This window comes from Phytophthora infestans, genomic scaffold (assembly GCF_000142945.1).
Source record: "Phytophthora infestans T30-4 supercont1.4 genomic scaffold, whole genome shotgun sequence".
In the NCBI taxonomy this organism is placed as follows: domain Eukaryota; phylum Oomycota; class Peronosporomycetes; order Peronosporales; family Peronosporaceae; genus Phytophthora; species Phytophthora infestans.
The window spans coordinates 3,232,248-3,249,783 of record NW_003303755.1 but is presented as its reverse complement, the minus strand read 5'-3'; the positions used below and the strand labels follow the sequence as shown (position 1 = coordinate 3,249,783).

Here is a 17,536-nt window from a genome sequence, read left to right as displayed (position 1 = left end):
AACAACGAGTCGTTTCCGCTGTTGTATCGTCTGATATGCTTAGTCTGCGTGCTACCAGTGTCAACTGCAAGTACGGAGAGGTCTTTCTCTGCAATGAAAAGGATTAAGACGCGACTTCGATCTACCATCGGTGACTTGTGGTTGTCGAACCTGATGCTTCTGGCCATCGAACGAGATCTCACCTGCAACATCGACCAAGACTCAGTACTCGACGCTTTTAGTGCTATGACGTCTAGGCGTATACCCCTATAAAGTGCAATTGCCCCCTGATTTTTTTAGGCTGCGTCCGCCCCTGCGCAGGACGCCACGCAGGACGAGGATGTCCCCGCCCCGAAGAACGTCACGAAGAACGTCACGCAGGACGAAGATATCCCCGCCACACAGGATACCACGGCTAAGGCTACCACACATGAAAAAGAGGTGCAAGCGCAGTTTTTGGAGCTTATCCGAGGTTATGGAGCTAATCGAGAGTTACTAACCGTCGCTCCAAAAATAGACTCCTTAGAGCTAGAGGGACCTCATGACTCCACTGGAGTTAAGTATTGGAGCATCTCAAAATATCCACACGGAAATCTAATATTGGCTAATCCGGACTTTTGCTTAGATATTCCTTACTTGCGTACCAGCGGTTTTTTTCTATTTTTCTACTTCATTTATTATTATTGTTTTGTCAACCAGGTGCATTATTGATACTAGTATTCACCGACATTTATTTTTCCATAGTGAGATCAGGTTAAAAATGGAGAAGCACGTTTTAATCGAGTTGGAGTCACAACAGCTTGCTTTTTATATCAAAAAGTGAGTCTAAGTCATTTCGTTTGAGCTTGTGCTGTCCAATGATTTCTTAGAACTACAAGTGCCCTACCCAGTAGGTTGCTTCGCTAGCCTTTCACTTATCAATTTGATTTCAAGCTCAAACTACTTGCCCTCCTACGCTTCGCAATGACCAAGAGCGCCGACATCTGCTGCGTGCGCTATGCAGGCCTTCCAGACCACTACTTCAAGTGCAACTTCTGCAACAAAGTGCGTCGCCAGCTCCCTTCTTTACCGTTCACGCTAATTAGTCGCGGTTCAATTATAGTCGTACTTCGTACTTATAGAGGATAAGACAGTACTATTACCACTTTTAGTCGTGCACCACTTTTAGTCATACACCAGATTTAGTCGTTCAGTTGTTCATAGCCACTCAGTCGCTGTCGAGATCCTGTGCAGTTAATAACTGCCAGTTATACGTATTTTAGCATTGTCCATGAGCACCGACGGAAAGCGTTCTCTGCAGCATGTTGTCGCTGTCAGTGACAGAGTCAAGTGTGTGGAGTGGATGGCTGTGACAGCAGTATTACACGGAGAGAAGGTCCTCCCTGCCAAAGCCATCGAAGCCTTTCCAGCCTACTTCCACTCTGATGACCGCCGCGCCAACCTAAACAAGGCCCGAGACTGGTGGAGCAAGCGCCATGCTCTGGTGCAACCTGAGGAAGAGCGCCAGCGAAAGTTAACGCGCAGTGGAGCTGGAAACCGTAGCCAATTTGTCATAAAGACAGTTGTCGGGAGTGGTCCTAAAATGGGTGAGCATTGGGCCTGGCTGTAATCTATCCTATTATCTGAGTTTGATCGCTTACGCAAAGCTAGGGTGAAAAATGTCATCGCGATTGCTATTAGATATTGCGTTGACTTTGGTTGAGGACAGTCTTTTTCACCCAGTGTACGACAAAGCGTTCCAAATTAACGTTAAAAACTTTACTAATATCGTTACACCTCGTCGAATCCAAGATTTCGCAGACCGACACGACATTGTTTACGCCGCCTCAAGGGCAAAACGCAAGTCAGCAGCGAAAAGCAGCGCGTCATCCACGCGTCTGTTCGTCTATTGCCGAGCACCTAGGGCGTCTAAAGCAGCAATTCGACGACGGTCTCATTGACCCCGATCTGCAATACAACATGGATGAAAGCCATTTCGTTATTAAATTAGATGATGGCTAGACTCTTGATTTCCATGGCGCCTCCCACATTAAGTACCGTAGCGTAGTTTCTTGTAAGTTCAAAATCACTTTTTTTAAAAGTCAGTTTTTAGCAAATTTATGGTTTTTTCAGGACTCGAAGGTATTACAACGTGTGTTTTCTTCGTGGCGGAACCAACGTACAAATAGGGTGCTCAATGCTCATCTTTAAAAATAAGAATGCAAATTATCCAATCCAAGGCTTGCCCGATTCAACGCCTGGGGTGGCGTATCGAACTTCGCCTACAGCCTTCATAAACAACAGTTTGATGTAGCAATGGCTGCGTGAAGTCCGTTGTTGGGGGCCAGGGGAGACCTTTCGTCAAGCAACGCACACTGTGGATGGACAACGCGAGCGGTCACAGTGGAGACGATGTTGTCGCTGTAGCGAAAGAATTGCGAACAAAAATGCAGTTTTTTTTCAGCTAATGCTACAGACCTAATACAACCGGCTGACCGGCTTCCTATTCAACGAATTAAAAAGCACTGGCGACGACTCTGTGAGCAGCGGAATATGGTGCAATCCGACGTGGACATTGGCGACAAGGCTCTGAGTCGTTGCGAATCAAGGAAAGAGACTCTTCTTGGAAACCGCAGCAGAATGCGTACGGCTGGTGAATTGCGGGCGAGATGAGAATGATCTCAACTGGGCTAAGAAGTCCATGATTTTGTGTGGACTAGATGTTGGCTTCTGTGGCTACTGGAATTTCGATCAGCTTGGCCGAGACCTGCAGGACATTGTCGCTAAATATCAAGATGAGTTCAAGAAGGACTACGCGGAAGCAGGGCAGTCGGCTCAGCTTCAACCTTCTAGGATTCTATTATACATAGTCATACACCACAATTAGTAGTATACCTCGATTAGTCGTACATTTTTTGGGACTCTGAAGTCGTACACCACTATTGGTCAGAGGCCGACTAATTAGCGTGAGTGATGTAGTGGCTATGTCAGCCTAATCAGCCACTTGAAGGACAGGTACCCCGACTACGAGACTGACTGCCTTGTCCACGCCAGCTCTCTGGCTGGCAACCTACAGACATTCAGATTTGTGAGCGACAAGGTCGCCAGCATCTGCCACTGGATGAAGTGAGTGGCTGCCATAAACATGCCTCTATCTGAGGTGGGCCACCCAGCGACTCGCACCATGTCCCGGCTCTAGCTATCTTTTCAAAGACTCTAAAAAAAGAACCTAGCCGCAACAACGAAAGCTGTTGAGAAGGAGATTGCCAATACAATTCCTCCGACATTTGGAGTCATGTACGACGGCTGAACATGCTTTCTAGAGCACTACGTGGCGATTTATATAGTCTATTGGCAGGACGGCCAGCTTTCCTACGTCCTATTAGCGGTGGCACCGCTAGATAATGCCGATCTCACTGCTGCGTCAAATTGCGCCTACATTAAAAATATTCTGGCGATTTTCGGCCAGTCAGACGAGTCACTAAAATTTTTGGTGGGTTACAATGCGCCACCAATCGGCTGGCGGCGACCATGCTCGGTGTCCCATTGGTGGGTTGCACGTCTCGCCGTTTTAAGCTGGCCGCTTAAAACGTTTGGCGGGACACAAAGACCTGGGTGGGACTGTGAGCGCGCTAATGGCGCTGCTCCGGACGATCAAGAATCGCGCCGAGGCTCGACGCAATACAAGCTTAGCGCCATTGCGTGCTAATGCTACTCGGTGAAGCTCCATCTTCGTGATGCTGGAGCGGTACGTTCGCATCCGCGACGACATCAATCTCGTCGACGCTGTTTACGACCTGGAACCTAAGCCGGCTACCCACCGGCGCATTGTAGCGCTCGTCGAGAAGCTCAAGACGTACAACAGCGTGTACAAGAAGCTACAAGAGGACGGGATATCGATGAAGTCGGTGCGTCTTTTATTCGACAAAATGGCTGAAATGTTTCCGGTAGTGGGTAACTACCTACTCCGCGACGTTGATATTGTCCATTCCCCGGTGTTTGACAGCGCCGTGGCTAAAAAAAACGTTGCTGTTGGGTTGCTCTTATGCTGCTAAATTTGTGCTTACCTGCCTATGTTGCTCAATGTCATCTCGAGGTTTAGAAGCCGATTTGACGCCAGAAGAGTCGCAGGGCCTCCTGCCGCTCCAGCTAGAAGCTGGTGTGTTTGACCCGGTGGTATCGTCGCGTGGATCGCGCACTCGGACGCGCGCCCGCAGCGCTGAGGACTTTGCAACCGCGCCGCTTCAGTCGCGTCTGGACCCCCATCATGTGGCACCGCAATACCAATCGATCGTCGACGCAATTCCTCCCGCTCTGCGAGAGGCTGTCCTCGCAGTGCAAGTTGATCATGACGCTACAGCGTGCGTCCCTGCTACCGATGAACTTCGAGATGCTCACCTTTCTATGGCTAACCGTAAGTTCTGGGATGCAAGTACCCTGATGAGACTTTGTGTTGATGACACTGATGAGAGCAAGTGCCAATGGTGCTACCGAGGGACAATACAAAATGTATTTCTCATTTATTTATTATTGTTCTTCTTCGTTTTTATTTATTTCTAATTGTTGTGAAGTACAGGTAATTTATTATAATGTCCGAGCACTGCGTACCGGTATGATGTGTGTCACTTACGACACATTGAAACCGCTGCTGATTGCTGGTTGGGAGGAGCTGCTAGAGATCGAGCGGTTGCAGCTACTCTACTCCGAGAAGGAATCCCTTCAGGAAATTAACTTTGAGCTGATAAGTACTATGAGTGCTCGAGAAGATGCCGCGGAAAAATACGTGTCTGCTGCATCTCGTCTTGCTAGCAACACGCCAAACGGCATCATATTGCCATAATGTCTTCCACTAAAGAAGTTGCGCAGACATTCCTCGAAGAATTGTACGCTAGATAAGGAGAATATGCGAGGCCGAGGGGGTGATTTCAAAATATTTACAATTAATACCGTAATTTCGGTGTCAAGTGTCACCCCCTCCGTGCAGGCAAATATTGTGATTAGAATAAATTCAACGTGCAGGAAAGAAAGCTGACACCATTGAATATGTATCCATGTATTCATCCTGCTAAATGTATCGACTTACGATGTCGTCGTCCCAAGATACCTCACCTTTCTCGGTATCAAGCCAGGATAAAGCAATACGTCTGCGTACAGTAGCCGAGAGATTCTTACCCACAGTATCCGAATCACCGAGCGTCGTTTGTCCTTGTCGTGTCTTGTCCTTGAGCGAGAGGCTGTAGCGAGTCAGGTACGATGCAATCCAAGTAGGGGTTGCTGCAATTAACGAGCGAGGAACGTCGTACAGTGCAGCGATTTCTAAAGCTACCAGCTCAATAATTTTAGCTGATACAGGGACCCCACGTGATCTTAATGCAATTAGCCACTCGAAGATGTCCAGTTCAGCGTCGTCCGACAAGGTGTTTGCACTGCCAATATGTCTAAACCGCTTCTATTGCGCAGTTTTCGCCTTTGCAGCCATGGCGTCGATAGTCCTCTACCCTGCTTCTAGCGCCGGATGAAGCGTGCCTTCGACTTGAAAGTAGTGCTTCGCCGATCAATTCCAGGCCAAAATGTGTAAATTACTACTTCCATTTTCTGTGTGTCATAAAATAGCGGTACCGCGGCCTCCAGCGCGAAAGTCTCCGACGTCAGCTTGTACTGCTTCGGCTTTCTCCCTCCCCCATTGCTTGGGTCTCGCATTGCTGTGATTGCTGTTTGCGCTTTGCTGTGCTCCACAAAAGACAGGGGGATTTTTGGGGGTGACACTTAACAATGCGGGGCAAATCCTTGATTGAAGAGTCAAATTGAGGTATATTACTGGTCAAAGTTGGGGGGGGTGACACTTTACTTTACAACGGCGGACACCTGACACCGATTTTACTGTACGTAGTACAGTGTACAGGGCTCCCGATTAATGCATAAGTACATGTACATTAGTTTAATGTATGGGAGCTTGAGCGCGATTGAAAAAGCATAATGTATGGGAAAAATATGCCTTCACATTTTACATACAAAACCTCAATCGGAGAACCCCGTCCATACATAATGGCCATTAATGGAAACCACACATTATGTCATATATTATGTCACATATTATGTGGTTTCCATTAATGGCCATTATGTATGGACGGGTTTCTCAGATTCAAATGCATAATGTATGGGAGCCTCGATACTTGAGCTGCGATTAATGCCACTGGATGCCTACTAAAAATAGAGAAATGACTCAACATAGATGCAGCAGACATGATAGGGCATAACGAAGCATAAATCTCGTGAGACGTAAAAATCGTCCCAATAAACAAGCCTTTATTTCGTGTAGCCATCATTACTTTTAATCTTGGAATTAGTAAGGAATAAGTCGACCATCACTCTGGAACTCACATTCACTTTGTCGGCATATATCAGCAATATATCTCATCGCTTGTGCTTCAGGTTCAGCCTTTCACCTTGGAAGCCCCAACCAAGTGAGAGGTGAGAGGTGTTCGTTACAGCAACACGAACGGCAGGTAAGCACCTGCAGGTAGTAACAGTCGAGTGAAGTCTAATCTAACGTTGTCAAGCGACCATGGTTAACCTTGTCCCCTTCGTCGTGTATTGGAGCGCGCGCTGCATCGCGGGCGGCGACTACGATAGCATGCTCCCAAACCTGCAGCGAGTAGGCCTCAAGCGACGGTGGTGCGTGTGAGGCCTTTCCTTCCTGACAGTGACCGCTCTGTGGTGACCGCGACGCCGCCGTGTACGCCGCTACTACACGGGCTCCGCGTGTCAATTTCTTCTCCGACAAAGGTGTCGACGACTGGCACCACGGCAGCAACGCCACCCGCGAAAGAAATTCCCGCGCCTGCAACTCCACCTCCCGCGAGGAGCCCGTGCAACCCGACAACGTCGTCGCTGGTCCTGTTGGAAGGCTCGCCAACTTCGCGCCCGCCAACTCCTCGCCCGTAATCTCCTTCGCCACCGACGGTCGCATCGCGAGCGACATAGTTCGCGCAGCAAGCGTCGGGCAGCCGCCGGACCGTATCGGCGCCGCCATGACCGTAGAATTTGACGATGCTGTTAGGGTGTCAGCGGGACTAATCGTGGTTGCGTCGCCTGTTCTCAATTCGGTCTGTAGTGGCAGTGGTAGACAGCAACTTCAATGAAGCGAAGACGTGCTATCCCTCATCGGATGCAGAGGGAACCAAGCTGTAATCGCTTCATTTTTTCTTTTTCCAAGCCTTACCAAAGTCCCCACCTTCGCGCGACACAGCACCCTCCTCGTGTTCCCGTCCCGGTACGCTGCGCAGCTTGCAAAATCTGCCGTCACATCTAGCTAACAAGCACGTATTATTCTATGTTATTAGATGGCGAAGTTCACTAACTACAAGCTGTCCGAAGTGCGCCGACTTCTGTCGCTCGTCGAGCACTACCTCCCGCTTGGTAAGGACGAATGGGAGCAACTTGCAAACTCATACAGCTCGAGCAGAAGTCGCGGTGACGCCAAGAGTGACCACGAAAGCCTCCGTCGAAAGTTTAAGGCTCTCTACACTGCACGCAAACCTACCGATATTGCTGATATGCTACCGCACGTGCAGCTGGTGAAACAGCTAAAACATGCGATCGACGACAAGGCCAGCGTGGTCGACATGGACGACGGTGCCGACGTCGTCCAGGAGGAGGAAAGGGAGTACCAACAGGATCTCTAGTTCGAGTTCAAGGGCGAAGAGGGACTCGGCTACAATTTGCCCGTGGATTCCGAAGCTGACACCGGCGGTAGCAACGCCACTGACGACCCCATTCAAACCGACGAGACGGACGCGACGGTCGGGGACGCCGATAGAGCGGCCCACACTGACTTCTCGGAGTTGATCACCTCCAGTGCCATTTGCAAAGGGTTGGAGACATTTGCCACGCCGCACCCTCCCCCGCCTGTAACGCAGTCTGTGTGGTACAAGCTGCGCTCGAGCACACCAAAGCAAAATGGGCAAAGGCACGCAGCTGTGGTGTCTCTCGTTTCTCCGGAAGCAACCAGCGCTGCTAGTGCTAATAATGTGCAGCCTCAAGATACTAGAACTAGCTGGCAGAGCAAGAAAGCGTCCAAGCAGAAGATCTACGCTACTTCTTTCAACTGACTCGGTGGCATCGACTTGGCTGGCTTTCGCGATACTGTGGGCCGCCAGCGCTCTCTCGATGAGGACAAAGAGCTGGTCGAAGCTAGCTATGCTAAAGTGAAGCGCGTGAAGGCTACCAGAGCGACTGCCGAGCTCAAGCAGCGCCTATCCCACCTAGAAAGTAGTGCCAGCAACATGGGCGGCACCATGCTTGAAATGATGTTTTGAATGCGCGACGAGAACGAGTGCAAAGCAAAACTACGCCGCGCTGATGAAGAACAGCGTCGGCGTGACGATCTGGCTGCCCGAGAAGCGCGTTACCTTGCCGACAAAGCGGAAGCCGAGGAGCGCCGTTACCAAGAAAAGCTGGAGATGGACGAACGCGCGCGTCGTGACAAGGAAGACGCTCGTGCGCGCACCCAAGAGCTGATGTTCGTTCTGAGCTCGCTGACGAAGAAGGACTGAGCAGCACCTGCCTGAAGGTGGTGGAAGCAGCAGTGATGAAGGTGGAGCAACGAAGCAAATGGGAGGAAGTGCATTTAGTAGCGTGTAATCTTCAATACAGCCATTGTTGCGAGCAACAGCACAGCAAATTTTCTTTTACGTAGCTTTCGTGGTGAAATCAATCATGTAATTTATTTGTAGCGTGCTGCGCAACGACGCTGCTACTCAAACGTAACAGCGTCAAAGCAATACACCTAACTCGACTGTCTTCACGCCATCCACGGTGCTACTTCCTGAGGCATCTCCATCGCACCCGAGAAAGTCGTCAGGATTTCGGAGATACCGACGGTGCGCACTCTGTAGTGTTAGCCATTCTGAATAGGTTGGTGAGCCGCATGCCTCGTAGATGGTCGTAGGGCAGTGGCAGGTCGAGTCTACTGTAGACTTTTTCGACGCTGCCCATCCCCCACTCGGCAGCCTGACGGATTGAGGTTATGGCATTGTGGAGAGTGCGTGTGGACGCACGCAGCGATGGCTCGATCTTCTCGATGCCTCCGTCCTTTAAAGGGGTGAGGATCCTCCCCGCCATTGTCTTAGAGAACGGAAATGCAGAGTCTGAAACTACATTCATGCGCTCGTCCGGACAGTACCGGGGGTTCGTAAGCTTCATGAGGAGCTCCAAATACGTGTCGGAGTCGTTCCATGAGCCTAGGCAGTTATGCCTCGACTAGATAATGCTGCCGTCGGCAGCGAAGCATATTGTGCCAGTCACGAACACAGAGTCCTGGCGTGAGGGAGAGGGCCAGGCGATGCGTGCAGGCGCGTAGCCATCCAACGCCCGTGACAGCGCTTCTTCGGCTTTGCGTAACGTCCTATATAACGTGCTGGGCGGTACCCCGAGCGTAATACAAAGGGAGATCTGCTCCATAGACCCCACATAGAAGGCCAGAACGAGCCCTAGCACTTGATGCAGGTAGCGCAGCTTGAGCGGGCGGCCTCTTACCGGAGGCGGCCGGATGTCGTACAAGCAGGAAAACCTGCACAACAACTGATCAAACGCCCGTCTACAGTTGTATAAGCAATGTTAGACTAGATACAAAATACAGTCATCCGAAACGACTTACCTCGTCAGACTCGTAGCATTCAAAAAATTTACATCGGAGACGTACTTGTAGAGCGTCATCTAGCCGGATGCGCACGGCGCGTCGAGGCATTGAGCGGTAAGATAGTGGCGCGTGCGCATGGCGATGCACCGATCCTCCTGCATAAGTAGCTGGTAGACGTCGCGCCGAGCGTCGCGCACGAGTTCGTTGTGCGTCTTGAACGCCTCGCAGAAGAGAAGGGGGGGGGGCTCCCTCGAACATATTGGCCGCGCGTGCGCAGGGGGGGGGTCAGGGAGGGAAATGCGAACTGCGTGAGCAGTTTTAAAAACATTGAATTTCTGTCTCAAAAGTGATACTTAAGTCAGCAGCCATCAGTCCCAGTTAAGTACGAAGTATTGCAGAATATATTACTCCCACCGGTGCATCTTTGATCACACATCCTGCTACTGTAGTACTTCTCTTTTGAACTATAATACATGTTTTGCTGCAGTGATATTTTCAGTAAAAATCGCTGCTTTATTATCACTGGTCAGAGCTATCCTCCCTGAATCACTGGACTATTCACGAACAAAAAACTAACCACCTGCCAGGAGAAGGAAAATGAGGATCACCACGAGCACGAGGATGATGAGGTAGAGCTTGGTGTTGTTGCTTTGCTTGGCCACCTGAAATTTTTAATGCATTAGTCACAATGAAAAAATCAAGTCTTCAGTTCATTTCATCGTACCCGTGCCGCTCGAGCACCCTCTGACTCGAGTCCATCCGTGACGCGGGTCACATCGTCGTCGATCTCGTTCAACAGCCGCACGTGCAGCTCGGTCTCGTCCTTGACCGTCAGACTGTAGTTGCGCAAGTTGGACACGCCCTGGCCGATCAAGTCCAGCTGCTGGTCCTGGTCCTTCATAATCTGGCTCTGCATGCCCAGTAGTCGTGCTGGCGCGTCCGCCGCGCCAGGGCTGCCCAATTCAGCAAGTATAAGTTTCCAGGTGCAGCCACCATACGCTTCAGAGTGTGGACGCACCTCACTGAAGCCTTCGAAGTCTTCCGGCTATTATACATGTCCAAGTCCTCTTGCTACATCAACCAAATCCGCAAATTATCAGACTTGTCCGTATTCCCCAAAGTTGTAAAATGCTGCGTCGCACCTGGTCCCGGGCTAACTGGTTAAGCAGCCGTTCACGCCGCTCTATCTCTTCCTTTGTCCTGCACACCACCAGTCAGGTTCTTTTCAGCGCCTACACGCGCCGAGAGCAGCGGCAGTAACACCGTACACTGAGCTCGAAGATCGCTTGAGCTGGTCGAAATCCCGCTTGAGCCGCGAGACGCTCTGCTGCAACGCGAAGACGCTAATGCCAATGGCGCCCGAGTTTCCCGTGCGGATTTTGCTGGACAGCGCCTGCTCCTGACCGCGCGCGCGCTCCAGGCGATCCAACCACGAGGACCACGCTGCCGCGCTCATGTTCGTCTGGTAAAATGGAGCTTTCTTTTGAGAAATCTTTTCCCAATTCTGATTCAGATCTGATTACAATCTGACTCGCATTGCGATTGGGTGAAATATTTATTGCGGGCGATTGGCCGAGCCACAACCAAGGTAACAAGAGCACCAGCGGACCACCATGGAGTTCGAGCGCAAGATGGAGGAGCACATCGAGGAGATGCGCGTGACGCAGACTATCGCGTACTTCAGTCGCACGGTGGAGCTGTGTTTCACGGACTGTGTGCACGCCTTTCGCAGCAAGAAACTAGACGACAAGGAGACGTCTTGCGTCAACAACTGCGCCGAAAAGTTCCTGCGCCACACCATGCGCTCTTCCGTGCGTCTGCAGGAAAGCTACGCCGAGATCATGCAGCAACAACAGGAACAACAGAAATAGAAATGCGGCAGTACTTGTAGCTTCGGGACAAAACAACACCCAATCAAGACGTTCGCTACGGCGCTTAAGGGCCGTGTTTGTATTGATCTTTGGTCTTGTGCCCAGCATCTTCCACTAAAACTTGTACTCAGCTACAATCTGAATGTTCATAACGCATCACGATACATTAGCCGTGGATCCAGGCAGATAATATTTTTGAAGAAAAAGTACCCCATTTTTAAGAAGTCTTAAGGAGAAACAGTCCTCGCTTTAATGACATCAGCTCCACCCATTTTCGCCTTCCCTTCCCATTTTCTCCATTTCCCTCCCAAAAAATGGCGTCATCACCAACAAGTGTGCAGCAAGGCGATATTGAGGCTCAAACCCGGGGCTATTCGAAACGCGGCGATGGTTTCTCGGTGCAGGAAACTGAGGGTCTGTTACAGGAGGTGCGTGAGCGCTGGCAAGAGGGCTGGGATGTGATCGCCGAGGTTCACAACGCTCAGTTCCCGGGCCACAAACGCTCCGCCGGCTCGCTGAAGCGTAAGTTCGCGAAGCTGTACCGCACCAAGATCGATTCTACTACGAAGGAGAAACACGCACGCGCTGCAGCAATGGCCAAGAAAGTGCGAGAGGAGATGCGTGGCCAGCGACGCGGACTCGCCGCCTCAGCGCGCGTGCTAGGCGATGACCTAGTAGGGGACTCCGACTCCGGTGTGGGCGTACAGGAAGTGCACGCCGATCTGAATGATGTCGAGATGATCGCAGCTCATACGGGTACGCAATCGCAGACGTTGCCAGAAGCTACAGTGACGGCCAGCGAGCACGAGCTGCGGCAGACGCTGGTGCAGAGCGTTCCGATGACCCAAGACACGTCGGATGCGTGGCAGGCGGCCATCGGCCGATGGCCGGTTGCCAGTGAGCCCCTGCGTCGAATGCGGTCACAAATTGAAAACGGCGAAGCTACGTCTAGTCAAGATCTGGCGCAGACCGTGCTGCTGGTGCTACTAGAGTCCCAGCACCAGCGTGATTTGGAACGGGATCAGGAGCGCGAGGAACGTCGATTGGAGAGACAGCGCTGGCAGGAAGAAATGCGCGAGCAGCGGCGTCGACATGAGCAGGAACGTATGGAGGATCGGCGCAGGAATGAACAGTTCATGCAGGTCATGACTACGCTAGTGGCGCAGATCGCTGCGGGGCAACAGCAACGAGTCGGCCTGAACTGAGCGTCATTGATGATCACGTAGGAAGGATTTGCATGCATGTGGAAGTTGCCATTGCAGAATGGTGCAAGGCGGTCAGTGATGCAGTGCAGCACTGTACCAGTTGTGATTGACTTAACATTGATAATAGTAGCGGTGGGCACTTGTCAAGCCTTTCGACCGACCAGAAAGACGTATTAGTGAGCAACGAGCAGTGCGGAAATTCCGCCGCACAGGGATTGATGGTGTACCCATTTTAAAATACAACTACATGTGGAACACGCAGGCACGAAGTGAGCGAGTAAGTGTGCTAGCCTCATTGTTTCAAGTTCGATGCAACGAGTGCGCGGTTCAAGCTCGGAACACACCTTACATACAGAAAACAACTCCTCGGTCCAGACACAGCGTTTCAGCTCATAAAAGAAGTACTACTAATAGCGAATTGGATCCGAACCATCAGTGCTCGCTCAACACTCAGCGTCTCGCTGGGAGGAGGCGCTGTTCTTGCTCACGAGCAGAGTCATCATCTGCATAAACTGCTCATGCCTGCGGCGGTTTTCGGCACGCTCTTCAGTGCGTTCTTCACTGCGGCGACGTCTCTCTTCCCGCTCTTCATCACGTCGACGGTCCTCCTCCTGTCTCCGCTGCTCGGCCTCTTCCCTGCGACGTTGCCGTTCTTCATCCCGACGTTGTCGTTCCTCTTCTCTGTCCAGGTCACGCTGGTATTGGGAGCGGAGAATCACCTTGAGTACCGACGTCAGCAAATCGTCGGTGGGCAATGGTGTTGCGTCCGCCGGGAAAACCGCCGGATGCTGCCACTCAGTCGTCGGCCGCGGCATCCGCGCGCGTGGACGAGGAGCTGAAGCGGCTGTAGGCGGCGTAGCCACAGTAGCTGGGACAGACACCGGTGCTGGAGACGACGTAGCAGCAGTCGGTACCTCGGCTGTGTCGACCCAGCTGTGCTCCGTCTCATCAGCTCCGTCCTGCGTGCGCTCGTCGCCCGCCGCCTGATACGAGGCCTCACTGGACTCTGCCGGCGTCTCGCCGTCAACGCTCGGCACGCCACCAGGAGCGGGTGGTACACCCTCAATCATCTCCTTGTGAACAACGTGAGCAAAGGTAATGGCCTGGTGATTCTTGGCACCGCGCGGTGGAATGGTGGAGCGATACAGGCGCGAGAATTTTTTCTTGAGCGAGTCGGCCGAGCGGCTGTGCTTGGCAAACTGCGCGTTGTGGAGCTGTGCAATAACATCCCATCCCTCACGCCAACGATTGCGAACCAATTGCAGCATTCCTATGGACTCCGCCTCCGTGAAGCCGTCACCGCGGCGCTGCACATGTGCACCAAGTCGCCGCTTCACCTCGGTCTCCATGACGTCCTGCGGAGAAAAGCGTGCAGCCATTATCTTGATTTGGGGGGAGCTTTTGGGAATGAATGGGTGGATCAAATTTTTGCGCTGAACTAGGTGGTATCATTTCGATACGTTTCACAGGAGTAAAGTAAGTGCGGACTAATATACAGCTTTGAATTATCCTTAGGATTCAAAATCATTAAAATGGTGCAAATAATCCTAAGCTGAAGACACGGACACGCAGTGGATGTCGGCCACCAAATGATACACTTTAGGGGCATACGACTTGACCCTTTCAACGTGCTCGCACGTGACGCTCCACTGCTTGCCGTGCTGTTTGGCCAGTGCCCGCATCGAGTCCACGACGTGTTGCTCCCAGGATTCGCGATCCTCCACGGCCACGTTGTCGTGCACGTGGAACCAGCCGCCGCTGGGCTTTAGCACCTGCACGGCCAAGGGCCAGGCCTTCTCGCTAGTTGGCAACAGACCCAAATTAACTCGGTCAGCCACAGCACCAATAGTAGGAGCAGACTTCCGGTTGTCTCCAAGGTAAACCTTGCATCTGTCAGCTACATGGTTGCGCTCCAGGTTAAAACGCAGTGCTGCAACTGAGTCTGGGTTCCATTCGCACGCGTGGACGAACGAAGCACCACCGTGCACGAGGAAGGGGAGAACGTAGTAACCGATACCGCAGAAGAGGTCGACAATCGTCTCACCGCGACATCCAATATTTGCCATCCTGGCTTTTTCAGTAACGTTGCCTGACGAGAACATGACTCGTGTGAGGTCCCAGCCGTAGATAATACCATTCTCACGAATTTCTACCCAACCAGGGGCTTCCTTGCTACGTCGAGAAGTTAGAGCCTTTTCATTCACGTATAAGAGCTCCACCTGACTCTGGCGCTTCTCGCTGGCATCAATAAACGCCTTTCGGGCAACTCGCGCAAATGCTGGTGTAGTGGATACACAGACGTGTGCCCACATTATATCAGCAAACGATGCCCACTCTGGTTCGAGGAATGAGTCGCGCGGGATTAACAAGACATCGCTCACAAACTCGTACTTGTCTGGGATAGCTTCCATGATAGCAGGCGAAAGTTGATGCTTGCTGGCAAACACTTCTATTGTACTGCGGATCGCTTCGTTGCGGTTCAGTCCACTCGTCTTGCCAAATTTGTTTGCGTATGCATCATCGTCCAATACAACCTCGAGCTGTTGTAGTTCAGCTTCGTTCGTCGACGCAATTAGTTCTCGAATAGTTGCCACAACAGGAAGCAAAAACATCGTCATTGACTGGGAATCCTCAATTGACTTGGAGACGTTAGCAACGTGGACGCGGCGAGACTTGTCGTAAACATGCGCCTTCTCCAGCAAAGTCTTCATCTTCTTCACTTGCAATTTTTCAACAAGAACACCGAGCGGTTTATCATCGGAAGTAGCTGATGCAATCGTAGTGAGTGTGTTGATGATCTTACTCTTGGTAGCAGCGACAGGAGCGGTCGACGCCCAAAATTGGCACTGGTACGTTGACGAATAAAACTGTCCAAACCCGAAACACTGAAATCCACCGCCCAATATGTAGAGGGACTTGTTGGTCGGCAGCCAGACCGTGCTGTGACCCACAAAAGCTGCATTCTCGTGCTTCACTTCGCCCAGCTCTGCCCATTGAGATGTCTCGATGTCCAGCAAGTACACCTTTTTAGTCGCCTTGTCTCCATTTGCAAGCAATGCAGACGTCACACCACCCATCACGACAATTTGGTGATCGCTGATCGAGGTGGCACTGGCAGCAAACAGCGGAGGAGGCTGGCTTTTGTTGTTGGTATTTTCGAGACTTTTATGCTCCCAGGTCTCCTTGATCGTATCGAACAGCAAGCACGCACTGCTATCCTTCTCATCACTGCAATCACCGTTTTCAAGTGACGACATACCTCCCCAAAATGCAAGCTTCGTCGAGTTGGCAACTGCACCAACGTGATCAAATCGACGTGGGGTGCTGATAGAGCTCTCTGGGAAAACAATACAAGCATTTTAGAGTAAGTTTTTTTCTTCTAGATGGCGCATACTTGAGGAGTGAAGAAACTTACCAATTTGACGCCACTTGGGCGGATTCTGGCTGAGATCCAGGGCAAAAAGATCATTAAAGACCTGCTCGGCATTGCGACCACCGTACACGTACACAACAGCACCAACTGCGGTTGCATTAAAGCAGAAAAGAAATTAGTCAGCGTTTCGCTCCAGCGCAGGATCAAAGTAAATGACCCTACCAGCACAGCTGCAGTGCTTCCAACGCGGAGAAGGCCCAACTCCTTGAGGAGTGATCTTTTCCCACTGCTTCGTCTCAAGGTCCATTGCATAAACGTCATTCAGGGGCTTGGCGGGACTACCTCGACCACCAATTACAATCATACGCGTCCCCACAACAACAGCAGAGTGATACATTCGAGTCGACGGACCATCAGACCCGGCTGTTGAGTGATACGTCTTTTGAAGAGAGCCATCCTCCGAAGGGGTCAAGAAAACCGTGTCCGCAACGCGAGTTGTCGTTCCAGATTCTGTCGGTCCCTGGCCACCGAACACAACAATGGTATCATCGTACTGCACGCTCGAATGTCCTACTAGTTTCACGCTGTCCGCGCTTGTCACTTCCGCCCAAGAGCTCAGCTCAACCATTGACCTGCTCCCAGCTTTCAAATTCGCAACTGGCTGGCAGAATTTAGCTCGGAAAGCCTCAAAAAGTCGACCTGTCTTCTGCTTATTAGCTTCAAACTTCTGGTTAGCGATATCCACGATCCATCGAAGATAATTCTCGTTCACGAGCAACTGCTCCGCATTTCGTCCAAGTGGAATCTCCAATCCATTAGCCGTCGTGCGAATCGCGCACGTAATCTTTCGGTTGCCGAGCACGACCCCCGATTCGCGGAACCCGCACGCAATACCCCATTGCAGCAACGCTTTGGCCGAGTCCAAATCCCGACACACAACGTGCATGATGAGCGGCTCGTGCTTAAAGATAATCTAGATCAATAAGCGGCATCTTTAGCCACCAAATATACAGGCTAAGTCATTGTAATACCAGCCACGCACCATGTTGCTGGTGCTGGAATTGACGTCAGGTGAGCGGAAAGCTGCCGCCAATTGGTCAAATGTGATGGTGGCATGTTCAGCGATCAACCACTTGCCACCTTTCGTGATCAGATCCGTTCCAGCTTCATGATCATTCCCACTTGCAGCTATACCGCAAAAAACAGCAATGCGACCCGAACACGAGCTGCTTGTCACCTGTGTCACAACCCGAAGTCAGTTGCCATACTGTCAATGCAAATGCACCAATAACGTACGTAATCCGGATGCGCATTGATAGTTTTGATCATGTCCACAATTGGCTCATCGATGCAGCCCTTGGGGCTCTTGTCCTCCATGGCCTGCAGCTTTCGCAGACTCTCTCGCTTGAGCTGCGCAAACATGGTCCAGTCGTCGAATGACCAATGGACTATGTTTTGAAAATATAGTCCATTGCAGATTAAAAAATCC

At 51.3% G+C, this 17,536-nt stretch overlaps 6 protein-coding genes across 6 annotated transcripts; 2 read left to right on the top strand and 4 right to left on the bottom strand.

Annotated features, from left to right (window-relative positions):
- Positions 1 to 6,499: 6,499 nt before the first annotated feature.
- Positions 6,500 to 6,991, bottom strand: PITG_03786 (uncharacterized protein; the record flags this gene model as incomplete). Its single annotated transcript, XM_002906785.1, has 1 exon — positions 6,500 to 6,991. One exon carries the CDS (start codon positions 6,989 to 6,991, stop codon positions 6,500 to 6,502), a length of 492 nt encoding a protein of 163 aa, XP_002906831.1.
- Positions 6,992 to 10,170: 3,179 nt separating this feature from the next.
- PITG_03784 (uncharacterized protein) lies at positions 10,171 to 11,075 on the bottom strand (the record flags this gene model as incomplete). Its single annotated transcript, XM_002906784.1, has 5 exons — positions 10,171 to 10,260; positions 10,323 to 10,551; positions 10,617 to 10,669; positions 10,741 to 10,798; positions 10,867 to 11,075. The coding sequence occupies 3 exons, from the start codon at positions 10,652 to 10,654 to the stop codon at positions 10,171 to 10,173; spliced, it is 357 nt and encodes a 118-aa protein (XP_002906830.1).
- Positions 11,076 to 11,211: 136 nt separating this feature from the next.
- On the top strand, positions 11,212 to 11,469 carry PITG_03783 (Mitochondrial Protein Translocase (MPT) Family; the record flags this gene model as incomplete). Its single annotated transcript, XM_002906783.1, has 1 exon — positions 11,212 to 11,469. The coding sequence occupies one exon, from the start codon at positions 11,212 to 11,214 to the stop codon at positions 11,467 to 11,469; it is 258 nt and encodes an 85-aa protein (XP_002906829.1).
- A 308-nt stretch (positions 11,470 to 11,777) lies between these two features.
- PITG_03782 (uncharacterized protein) lies at positions 11,778 to 12,841 on the top strand (the record flags this gene model as incomplete). Its single annotated transcript, XM_002906782.1, has 1 exon — positions 11,778 to 12,841. One exon carries the CDS (start codon positions 11,784 to 11,786, stop codon positions 12,672 to 12,674), a length of 891 nt encoding a protein of 296 aa, XP_002906828.1.
- Positions 12,842 to 13,117: 276 nt separating this feature from the next.
- Positions 13,118 to 14,023, bottom strand: PITG_03781 (uncharacterized protein; the record flags this gene model as incomplete). The annotated part of the gene is made up of 2 exons (XM_002906781.1): positions 13,118 to 13,642; positions 13,703 to 14,023. The coding sequence occupies 2 exons, from the start codon at positions 14,021 to 14,023 to the stop codon at positions 13,118 to 13,120; spliced, it is 846 nt and encodes a 281-aa protein (XP_002906827.1).
- A 198-nt stretch (positions 14,024 to 14,221) lies between these two features.
- Positions 14,222 to 17,469, bottom strand: PITG_03780 (tRNA wybutosine-synthesizing protein, putative; the record flags this gene model as incomplete). The annotated part of the gene is made up of 5 exons (XM_002906780.1): positions 14,222 to 16,011; positions 16,090 to 16,194; positions 16,414 to 17,020; positions 17,090 to 17,284; positions 17,344 to 17,469. 5 exons carry the CDS (start codon positions 17,467 to 17,469, stop codon positions 14,222 to 14,224), a joined length of 2,823 nt encoding a protein of 940 aa, XP_002906826.1.
- Between the last annotated feature and the right edge of the window lie 67 nt (positions 17,470 to 17,536).